The sequence below is a fragment of the Macrotis lagotis genome, chromosome 4, assembly GCF_037893015.1.
Source record: "Macrotis lagotis isolate mMagLag1 chromosome 4, bilby.v1.9.chrom.fasta, whole genome shotgun sequence".
NCBI lineage: Eukaryota > Metazoa > Chordata > Mammalia > Peramelemorphia > Peramelidae > Macrotis > Macrotis lagotis.
In genome coordinates, this window is record NC_133661.1 from 204,244,836 (window position 1) to 204,257,296 (window position 12,461).

Below are 12,461 nucleotides of genomic sequence, written 5' to 3' on the forward strand. Positions count from 1 at the left end.
TCCTTTGCCTAATGGTCAATCCATCATCAGGAGAATTGCCCTAGCTTATTTGTGGTACCCTCACTGACACAAGAGTCTTTGCTTAGGTTAATAAGAAATCTCCAGGATTTTTCATACTTTCTTGGGAGACATATTACCAGTAATTCTAGTAGTCTTTAGATCTTGGTAAGAAAGTCCTACCTGAACTCCAAGGGTTAAAAAGCAGGATGAACTCCCCAAGTTGATAGGATTCAGCTAGGCCTGATGGTTGAGAGATCTCTACCTTCAAAAGATAACGACCAATGATGGCAGTAGCTGGAGAAGACAGGGACACCTGGAGTGAGTTCTCATATGGACTGAAATCAAAAACACTCCATTGGTTCCCATTTCTGGACTTTGTTGGGACAAACCTCACTCTGGTTCCCAGGGACTCCGTGGGCTGTGGACCTAGAATAGAGAAAAGAGGGAAAACAAAGCCTCAGAGTTTTTAAAATCTAGAATTCTTTACCCAAATCTATGGTGCAGAGGAGGATGTTTGTTTAATTTTTTTTTCAGTAATGTCAGACTTTTCATAACCTTATATGAGTTTTCTTGGCAGAGACACTGGAGTGATTTGCCATTTCCTTCTCCAGCTCATTTTATAGATGAGTAAGCTGAAGTAAACATGGTTAAATGACTTGCCCAAGGTCACAAAACTAATAAATATCTGAGGCCACATTTGAACCCAGTTCTTCCTGTCTTCAGTCCTGGTACTCTATCCAATGTACCACCTAGCTGCTAGGAGAAGGTGGTGCTTTAATTGTAGGAAGAGCAAGTGGTTAGCTCCCTGTCTTGGTTCCATAGGTACTGGGGAGGCTGCCCCAGCCCATTTACTCCCCTATTAGATTCCAGATTCCATAATATATTCATTTACCTTGTCATGGAATTATATATTTAGAACTGCAAAGAACCTGAGAGATCATCTGGCCTAAATGCCCCTGGAAGCTAGGTGGTACAGTAGATAAAGATACAGAACTTTAGTCAGGAAGACCTGATCAAATTTGACCTTAGATACTTACTAGCTGGACAAATCACCTATTTACTTCAGTTTCCTCATCTATAAAATGAGCTGAAGGAAGTGACAAATGTATTCAAGTGTATTTGCCAAAAAAACCTCTAAATGAAGTCAGTCTCAAAGAGCTGGACGTGACTGAAACAACTGGACAACAAATCCAACTGTCTCATTTTAAAATGAGGAATTATAGACCAGAGAAATTATATGACTTGCTGGAACCACAGCATTTCAGAATTGGAAGGGCCCTTATAAGTTCATACACAAAGAAGAATACTTCTACAGCATTCTGGATAAGTGATCCTCCAGGTTCTCACTGAAAACTTCCAGGAAAGATTTACTAGGTCCAATCAATAAAGGTTCTCTTTTTTTATTTTAAAGAATAAGTCTTTAAGCCTTGCACCATACATGGCTGGAACCAGGCTTCAACCCTCCAGCATGGTTAACTTTGGAATCAGGGAGCGCTACTACAAGTATGTTCTATGGGATGGATCCTAGAGGCTGAGTCAACCTCTAGTAGAAAAGATACCTTGGACAACCTCCCCTTACTCCTCCAAACCTAAGAAGAAACAGAGAAAGACAGTGTGGTGCAGTGGTTAGAATACTAGACTCAAATCAGGAAATTCTGTATTTAATTCCCAACTAATTACCCATGTAACCTTAGACATGTCCCATAATCTCACTGGACCTCTGGTTCCTCACCTCAAGAAGGGGATTGGACTCAGTGACTACCTCAGGGTCTTTCAGTTTCGGATATGTAATCCAGATGTCTAAAACTAAATTCATTATATTTTCCTCTAAACTCTCCCTCCTTCCAAACTTCTCTATTAGTACAGGGGTACCACCATCCTCCCAGACCTTCAGGCTGTCATCATCAACTCTTCACTGTCTCTAACCTGTCTTAGCCAATCTGCTGCCAAGGCCCATCAATTTCATTTTTTGCACCATCTCTCATATGAGTCCCCTTCTCCCTTCCATTGATGTCACCATTCCAGTAAAACTCCTCAACACCTCATGCCTGGCTAACTGCAATGGGTGAATATACCTACCTCAAGTCTCTCTCCTCTCCAATCCAATTTCCATTCAGCCATCAAAGGGTTTTTCCTAAAGCATATTATTTGTCTCATTTCTTACCTAGCCTTAATCATTGATCATCACAGTGAAACTGACACCTGGAAAGACCTTAGCTTAAAAAGGCTAAGGTTACCCATTGCATTCAGGGCCATCTCTAGTTGTCCAATCTATATCTTGCCACTGGACTCGGGTGGCTCCAGAGAAGAAGTGAGAGCCCAATCTCCCTTTACTTAAACTGAACTCATTTGCAAGTTGTGGCATCACCTTTCTGATGCCATGGTCCTCTTCAAGAATGAAGGACAAACAGCCTAAAGCACAAGTCCCATTATGTCACACACACATACACACACACACACACACACACACACACACACACACACACACACACACACAAACCGCACTCATTCAATTCAGTTGTTTTCTATCATCCCTAGAATCAATTACAAAATGTTTTATTAGGCATTCAAAGTCCTTCATTACCCAGTCCCATCCTACCGGTCCAGTCTTTTCACACCTTCTCAATCCAGTGTCCCTCCACCTGGCTTTTCCACAATCAATACACTACATTTCTCAGCTCTGAGTAGTTTCTTTTTTTTTAATTCAATTTTTATTTCATTTTCAGTTCTAAGTTCTCTCCCTCCCCATCTTCTCTTCCCAGTCACTGAGAAGGCAAAAAACAAAAACAAAAACAAAACCCACAACAAATACCTATAGTCAAACAAAACAAATTGTCATATTATCCATGTTCAAAAAAAATAAACAAAAAAAGAAAGAGAAGAAAATATGTTTCAATCTGCACTATGTCCATTAGTTCTCTATCTGGACATGGATAGCATGAGTTTGGAGCTTTTTCTCTGGCTGACCATTTTGCTGGGATTTTCTCCCTCCACATCTTTCTCTCTGCCTTTTGGCTTCTCCAGATTCTCTTAAATCTCAGCTAAAACCTTACCTTATACAGGAAGCCTCTCCCATCCCTTTGTTATTCTAGTGCCTTCCTTTGTTAGGTTCACTATTTCCTGTTTATTTTGTATTTAGCTTGTTTGTACATACTCTTTTGCTTGTTGTCTCTCCCATTAGATTTTGAGTTTCTTGCAGCGGGGACAGTCTTTTGCTTCTTTTTGTATTCCCCAGTATTTAGCACAGTGACTTTTCTATTCCTAGTCTCCTCTCTCTCCTATTCCCACCCCTAATTGAAGAAAAAAAAGAAAAAGAAAGCCCTTGTAATATATATATATATATATATATATAGTATGTGTATATGCATATATATTTATTATATAATTTTTTATATATTATAATGTATAATTGTATTATATAATATATAGCATTGTATATTATATAAATATATAATAAAACAAAATAGATTTCTATATTGGCCAAGTATGAAAATGAATAACTTACTCTTCATCCTGGATCCATTACTCCTCTGCTAGCAAGTATGCTATTGCATACTTTATTATGAATCCTCTGGGATCATAGATGGTCATTCAATCAATTATATTTCTTAAGATATCAGACTATTTGTGATTGTCATATTCAAAGGTGACTAAAATCAACATTTGCTTGGTTGGAATATCTGTTCTCCTTCCAATAAAATCACAATTCTGGTCTTGATTGGTTTCCTGAACTTTTCCCCAGGAACTATCAACTCAGGGAACTTTCATTGAGCAATGAATGTATCCTTATATGTTTTTGGGTGTTTACACAAACCAATTTGTGCTGTTTTTGTTCAGTCATGTACAACTCTTCATGAGCCTTTTTGGGGGGTTTTCTTGGAAATGATACTAGAGTGGTTTGTCATTTCTTGATCCAGCTCATTTTATAGATGACAGAAACAGGGTTAAATTACTTGCTCAGAGTCTCACAGTTTCTGAGGTCAAATTTGAACTCATGGAGATTAGACTTCCTGATTCCAAGTCCAATGCTCTATCCACTGTGCCACATACTTACTAATTTGTATACTATCAATTAACTCTATAGTTAAATTAACTGAATATTCAACTCAGTTCTATTCCTTGAAATCCCTAATCAAACTGACAGAATGATATCTTGGAAAAGATACAGAGCCAGGAACTACAAGTTCCAAATTTTTCTCCCCATCTCTGCCACCATCTCAGGATGACCTTTGAGGAGCTAATTCATCTGTGGACTGTAGTTTGCTCATCTCTAATATAGGGGAAATTTTTTCAAGTAATATAAGTCATAGCATTGATTATATTTTGGATCATGGTTCCATGAGTATCCTAGAGCCAGCTTTTACCAGCTCCTGAGCATGTATTAAATTTTCAGTGTGAGTATTTACACTTTGGAAATTGGCAAATGCTACAAATCCAGGCTTCATTTATTGTTTTGTTGATTGTCTAGATTTAAGAAAATGATGGAGAAAAATGGTAATAATATAGATAGAACTCAAAAGTGTAAATGCTGATCAGGAGAACATTGTACACATTATCAGCAATAGTGTATGATAAAGATGACTTAGTTATTCTCAGCAAGACAATGATCAAAAACAATCCCAAAAGGTTCATGATGAAAAATGCTATCTGCCTCCAAAGAAAGAACTGATGCTGTTTGAATAACCTGAAGCAAACTTGTTCTTCCTTGCTTCCTTCCTTCCTTTCTTCCTCTTCCTCTTTCTTTCTTATTGTTTGAGTCTTCTTGTATGAAACTACTAATATCAAAATGTTTTATATGACTGTATATGTATAGTCTATATTGGATTGCTTACCATTGGAGGTGGGAGAAGGGGAGAAGGGAAGGAGAGAGGATTTGTAACTCAAAATTTAAAAAAATATATATTTTAAATTGTTTAAACATATAATTGAGGGGAATATTATTTTAAAAACTGTGTCATGCTGGTTGTTAAACATTTATCAGCATACCTCTGAATAGTTCTAGAGTTGAAAGAGATCTCAGAGGTCATTCAATCTATATTCTCAATCGCATCCCCTTCCACCTTCTGCAGCTGGTTCTCTCCACTTCCATTCCCTCCTTTCTCTCCAATTATCAGTCTCTTCCTATCCACTGGTTCCTTCTCTGCTGCCTATAGACATTCATAATTCTCCCTTATACTTACTTTCACTAGATCCTCTACCATCCCCACTATCTCTCTTCCTTTTCTCAAACTCTGAAAAGGCTGTTGCCATTTGTTGACTCCAGTTCCTCTCTCTTTTCACTCCCTTCTAACCTCCCACCATTTTTGAAAGCAAACTTGGAGAGAGGTACATGGATAGAGAAAGTGAGTAAGAGTATTGATGGGATGGCTGAGTAGAAAGTGAGGGAGTGCCATGAAGAGAAGACTAGGAGAAAGCTCAGAAGTAGGAGGCCATGGTCCTGAAGATAGAGAGTGCCTTCTAGGGGCTGAGCACTTGAATAAATATTATTTCATTTGATCCTTTCAACAACACTGTGAGTGAAGATGTATTATTAATCCCCATTTTACAGTTGAGGAAATCAAGGCAGACAGAAGTTCAGTGTCTTGCCCAAAATCATACAGCTAATAATTACATATCTGAGGATGAATTTGAACTCAAGTTTTCCTGACTACAATTCCAAGGCTATCTGGAACTGTTTCACATCACTCCTTAGGTACAAAGGGGAGGTCCTGCTGCTAACTGTAGGATGGGAAGCAAGGAATCACCTGTCTCAGCGATGAAGACGATCTTGTCTGTGCCTACACGGAAGGGCTTGTTAAAGTTCAGGGTGATGGCAAAAGTCTGAGCCCTTCGCACAAACAGTCTCTCAGAACCAATCTCAGAAGTATGGTGTGCCTTGTTGTTCTTTGGGCTCTCCAGGTTGGAGGATCTCAATTCTAAGCCTGAAAATGGAGGGAAACAATTAAAAAATAATTAAAATACCTAATATATAAGTAGCACTTTCCAGGGCAAACACTTCCACATATATTATGAGTTCAGAACTAAAATACAAAGTCTAGTGATGTCTCTTTTCCTGGCTCCCTATTGCCGCTTCCTCATTTAAAACTCACAGTTTGATTCCAGTTTATGTTTCCAGGCTTATTTTATATAAATTACTCTGTCTCAGTCAAACTGTGACCTGGGAAAGACCTTGCTTTAAAAAGTCATGGTCTGGGGCGGCTAGGTGGCGAAGAGGCAGCTAGGTGGCGCAGTGGATAAAACCCCGGCCCTGGAGTCAGGAGTACCTGGGTTCAAATCCGGTCTCAGACAATAATTACCTAGCTGTGTGGCCTTGGGCCCACTTAACCCCATTGCCTTGCAAAAACTAAAAAAAAAAAAAAAAAAAAAAAAGTCATGGTCTTCCACTGCATCCAGACCATCTCCAGTCACCCTGATCCATATCTTGTTACTTGACCCAGATGGCTCTGGAGGAGAAAGTGAGACTGAAGACTTTGCATGAGATCCCCCCTCACTTAAATCCAACTCATTTTCATGTCACAGAATCACCTCCCAGATGTCATTATCTTCTTCAGGAATGAAAGGTGAACATCATCATCAACTTTACTTTCCAAACCAAACTGCTAGCTATACCCCAAATTCTACTACTATGACTTTGCTCAAGCTATTGACTTTGCCTAGAACTTCCTCTTCATTTACATTTTGGCTCAACTTCTATGCTTTTCTATACTCAACTCAGATGCTACCCTTCTGCATCCTCCCCTGAATCCATTGTTGATACACAACCCACCTCAACAAGCATTTCTCAGATGCCCACTTTATTGCCAGGCACTTTGCAATTTACCTCCCTAAAGGTAGGGACTGTTTTTCATTTTCATCCTTATATCTCTCAGTGCCTAGTCCAATATCTTGAATATAATAAATGTTTAATAAGTTTTCGGTATACTATACTGAATCTAGAATAATAATTATTGTTAAGTTTGCCTCCATGTCCGCTCTGATCACAAAGCTACCATTCTGGTTTGGGTCCTTATCATCAACTGTTACATAGACTAGTAAAGCAACCTCCTATTTTGTTTCCCTATCTCCATTCTCTCCTGTCTTGAATCTGTCCTCCACTGTAACTGCCAAGTTGATATTCCTAAACTGCAGGTCTAAACCAGAAGAACATTGTACACAGTATCAGCAATATTCTAATGATGACCAACTGTGAAATATTTAGCTACTCTGTTTATGATCAAACACGAGATAGAGAATGTTATAAAATGCAAAATAGATAATTTTGATTACATTAAGTTAAAAAGTTCTTGTACAAATAAAACAATTGTAAGTAATATTAGATGGAATGAAGAAATCTGGGAAACTTCTCAGATTAGCTAAAATGACAGAAAAGGAAAATGACAAAAGTTGGAGAGGATGTGGGAAAACTGAAACACTAATGCACTGTGGTGGCATTGTGAATTGATTCAACCATTCTGGAGAGCAATTTGGAACTATGCCCAAAGAGGAATAAAACTTGATCCAGCAAGACAGCTACGAGGTTTGTATCCCAAAGAGATCATAAAAGGGGGGGGGGGGAGAGACAGACATGTACAAAAATATTTATAGCAGCTTTTTGTAGTGGCAAAGAACTGGAAATTGAGGAGATGACTAATTAACTGGGGAATGGATGAACAAATTATGGTATATCAATGTTATCGAGTACTATTGTAAGAAAGAATGATCAGATGTAATCAGCAGTTCAGAGATCAAGAATAACTTGCTATTGACAATGCCTATGGAGTCTGAACACAGAGCAAATCATATTATATTCACGTTTTAAAGCTTTTATGTTTTTCCTTTTTTTCTCATGTCTTTTACTTTCCTCTTTGTTTTAACTTTTCTTTCACAATATGACTAATAAGGAAATATGTTAAACATGATTGTGTGTGTGTGTATATATGTATGTATATATATATATATATATATATATATATATATGATCTATGTCAGATTACCCATTATTGGGGAGGGGGGAGATAAGGAAAAAGATAGAACAGTGTAGAACTCAAAAATGTACACAAAATTATCTTTGCATGTAATTGAAAAATGGAATAAAATAAAACTCATGATTTCTTTTTTTTTTAAATTTTTTCCAATTACTGCAAAGAAAGTTTTCAACATTCATCCTTGGCAATATCTGACCAATACAATGATTTAAGACAGTTCCAAAGGATTCGTGGTAAAAAAAAATGCTATCTACCTCCAGAGAGAGAGATGATGAACTCTGAATATAGATTAAAGCATGCTTTATCCACCTTATTTTTCTTGCTTTTTTGCAACATTCTTACCTTAGAAATGTGTTTTGCACAATTTCACAATATAATAATGCTTGTCTTTTCAATGGGTAGAGGAGGAATTGGAGAATTTGAAATTCAAAATTTAAGGCCATTAAAAAATAGCCATTAAAAATAAATAAATAATATGAAAATAATATTTAAAGGGAATAGGGAGAAAAAATAAAATGTAAATTTGAACATGTCATTCCCCTACTCAAAAAGCTTCAGTAGCTCCTTATTGCCTCTAGAATAAAACACAAACTCCTTTGCCTGGTGAAAATTCAGAAAATCATATTGATTCTATTCTGTAATTGATTTCATTTTGTACCAGAACTGACATTTTATGTAATACCTGAATCCCATTTTATTTGTCTTTAAATTAAGTTTGGAAATCCAGCTTTCCCTGTAAATTACTCTGTCTCTGATTTAAATTTAGAGTTTCAATTTTCTTGCTGACCACTGTTTTAGTCTTATGATAAGAAACTCTGTTATCCTTAAAGTATGCAGGTGGATGCTAAAGAGTCTAGTCTGTTTTCTCTATAATGCTAGAGGTCCTGGTCAGCCATTGTCATGATTCTTACTAGGAATGCAAGTGGATATCACTGATGAACTTTCCATGGCAACAAGATGGAAGAAAGGGTTATTGCTAGCTTTGCATTTCAAATTTCCAGTCTATCATATTATTAACTCCATTTTTATGATGCTTCGGACTTTGTAACCAATCATATTGTTTTCCCGCCTAGGTTTTAGATGCTACTCCTTTTATCCATAAAAATTATCTGTCAGTCCTTATTTAGGGTTTTTTTTTGACTTGTTTAAAGACCCCTTTTATTGGTCATTACTAACCTTTTCAATAAATCGAATGTGCTCAGAGCTTTTTGCCTCAGTTAACCTTAATTTCTATTAAGATTACTGGTATTTATAAGTTCACATTCTGTCTCCAACCTGACTTTGAATATTTCCTAACACCAACCCCAAATATCAATCTGTAGTCCAACCAAAGATTAAACAGTCTGTCTTGTTACTTTAAACAGTGCTGCCCTAACCAGATTAAGATACAATTGGGAGATATTTAACAAAATTAATTTTAAAAAAGCACAACAGAGATTTTTGTTATTGTGTGTTTTTCTATGTCAATGTGTGATCATTATGTTTGATTTAGTGGTCTAGTATTCTTTTTGAATTTGATATCATTGGTCTAAACAAAATACCTATTTACTGTTTCCCTTAGGTATCATTCTGTAGCTCTGCTTTTGCATAGGCTGCTTCCTCATATCTGGTGGCAGGCTCCCCTTCCCCACTTCCCCCTTGTAAAAGCCCTGACTTCCTTCAATCACAGATCAGATACCACCTCTTAGAGATGTTTTCTGATCCTCAGTTCTTCATATTGTCCTCCCCACCCAGAAATTAATTTATATTAACCTTGTATTTATTATGCACTTATCTGTACACAGGCTGCTTCCTCCCAGGAGAATGTAAGCTCCTTGAGTGTAAAAAAATCCTCATAGTAGATGTTCAATAAACACTTATTATAATGAATTGTACCAAATCCCCTAAAGAGCAATTAAAATTGCCAGTTAATTTATGTAATTATTAATTGATATATTCAAACCGAGGGAAAAAAGGGAAGCATCTCCTGGAGGAACACAAGGTTCAGATAAAATGGATACTCTTGCTTTCTTCTGCCCATGAATTCATTGCACCTAGCTAGCAAATAATTTATAGTTTCAGTCCTGGTGCTCTCAGGTTACGCCTAAGGGAAGGAAACCTCAAGGAGGTCCCTGTGGGTCAAATCGGAGGCAGGCACACCTTAGTTTTCTGGATGCTCCATGAGAAAGATCGTGATGAGAGTAATGTGTCAATCACACTTTAGTAAGGTACAAGGATTAAAGAGGCAAATGGTCCAGGGAAACAGAGGGCAGGGTTCTGTCTTACTGGACATGTCTGGAGCTTATCGTAGGCCTACAGACAGCCAGCAGGACTGAGAGACCCTTAAAGTAAAGCCTCGCCGGTATCCCCTAATTTAGCACATAGCTTCATGATGTAGTCTTAGTTAATTTACCAGGCAGTTTCTGTTGGCTCCTATCCTCCCCTAATTTATGGGAGTAACTTTTTTATTGCAAGTAACTGTTATGCTTCTTTAATTTATGGGAGTGTCTGGCAGTGATTTATAGGTTCCTGCCTGCAATCTTACTTCCTACGTTGTTACTTTATACTATCCACATATAAACTCACTAATTATATTCATTAGAAGGGAAGATGGTCAAGGAGATCATTTCAAAGTCAAGATAGAATTTTAATACAGCAATGGTGGGATTTGGGGATGGGATTAATAAACAGATTTCAGGATATTACCAGTGACAGATATCATAAAACAGATGTGCAATGGAAAAGAAGCAATACTGTGGTAAAAATGAGGTGCAAAAGAGGGGCAGCCAATATGTTGCAATGAACCCCATATAATGTTTTTTTAATCAAGGCAATGAGTTTAAGAGTGAGTGACTTGCTCAAGGTCACACAGCTAGGCACTTATTCATATAATGTTAAAGAAATGCTGAACAAGACTACCACACATTTCTAACATTGGACTGACCATTATGGAGGATCGATGGGAAGATATGAACAAAAGTCACAGAAAAGGCGAAGACTGGGATGGATTACAATCTTCAACATTTGCATCAATATTTGCTTAATGGTATTGGTCTATGGTTTCCTTTTTCAGCTTTGTCTTTGATGTAGTGATCCAATTCTTATTGTTGTTCAATTGTGTCTGACTCTTAGTGACCCCATTTTAAGTTTTCTTGGCAAAAATATTGTAGTGACTTGCCATTTCCTTCTCCAGTTCATTTTTATAGAAGGAGAAACTGTGGTAAACTGAGTTACGTGACTTCCTGATCCCAGGCCTTGCACTCTATCCATTGTGCCACCTAGTTGTCTCCAAATCCTATTAGCCTCACAGAGATAGATGGCTTACTATCCTTTTTCCTTGTTTTGAGCCTATATATAACATATCAGATATATGGATTTATTAAGCACTTATACACCAAACATTGTGGTAAGCATTTTTTAAAATGATACTTTTATTTATTTTTATTTTTTGCAAGGCAATAGGGTTAAGTGACTTGCCCAAGGTCACACACAGCTAAGGTCACATTTGAATTCAGATCCTCCTGACTCCAGGGCCAGTGCTCAATCCACTGAGCCATCTAGCTGCCCTGTAAGTGACACTTTTGAAAGGTCTTGCTGTTCCTCTAAGAAGACCTTAGCTCAAAAAGACCAAGGTCTCCCATTGCATCCAAAGTTATCTGTCTTAATCCATATCTGTCCATTGGACCCAGATGACTCAGGAGGTGAAAGTGAAGCTGATGACTTTGTACATTCCCCCTGACCCCCCCTCACTCAAATCCAATTCACCGGCATGTCATGGCATCACCTCCCTGATGTCATGGTATCACCTCCCTGATGTCATGGTCTTCTTTGAGAATGAAGGACAAACAAAAAGAAAACCTACTATATCCCAACTCCAGGAATTTCATCCATGCCTGAAACTCTCTCCCTCTTCATCACTGTCTTTTGGCTTTCCTGACTTCTTTCAAGTCTCACTTAAAATCCCACCTACTACAAGAAGCTTTTCCTAATCCCCCATAATGCTAGTAGTCTTCTATTTGCTGATTATCTCCAATAAATTCCATATGTATCTTGTTTGTAATTAGTTGTCTGCATATGGTCTCCCCCATTTGACTGTGGTCTCTTGAAGAACAGGGATTATTTTTGCCTTTCTTTGTATCCCCCCAGTGCTTAGCAGAGTGGTTGGCATATAGTAGGTTAATAAATAAACAGTCATGTTGTGAAAAAGGAATTAGTACTGGGGGGTGGGGGGAAACCATGAGAAAGAAAAGAAAAACATAAAAGAAGTCTTAAAAAAAAGTGAATATAGTATGCGCTTTAGTTTGTATTCAGAATCCATAGTTTTTTCCTCTGGATGTGGATGGCATTGTTTTTAACAGGTCTCTCAGAAGATCACTGAACTGCTGAGAGGATCTGTGTCTATCATAGTTGATCATCTCACAATGTTATAGTTAATGTGTACCATGTTCTCTTGGTTCTGCTCACTTCATTCAGCATCAACTCCATACAAGTCTTTCCCTGCTTCTCTAAATTCTGGCT

The 12,461-nt window shown here is 37.6% G+C and overlaps 1 protein-coding gene across 1 annotated transcript in view; it reads right to left on the minus strand.

Moving 5' to 3' along the window:
* TGM7 (transglutaminase 7) overlaps positions 1-10,236 on the minus strand; it is a 33,556-nt gene extending 23,320 nt beyond the window's left edge. The window contains exons 1-3 of the mRNA XM_074236266.1: positions 10,230-10,236; positions 5,745-5,921; positions 181-426 (exon numbers count right to left, since the gene is read on the minus strand). Coding sequence (XP_074092367.1) covers positions 181-426; positions 5,745-5,921; positions 10,230-10,236 — 430 coding nt within the window. The remainder of the gene's footprint in view (positions 1-180; positions 427-5,744; positions 5,922-10,229) is intronic.
* Between the last annotated feature and the right edge of the window lie 2,225 nt (positions 10,237-12,461).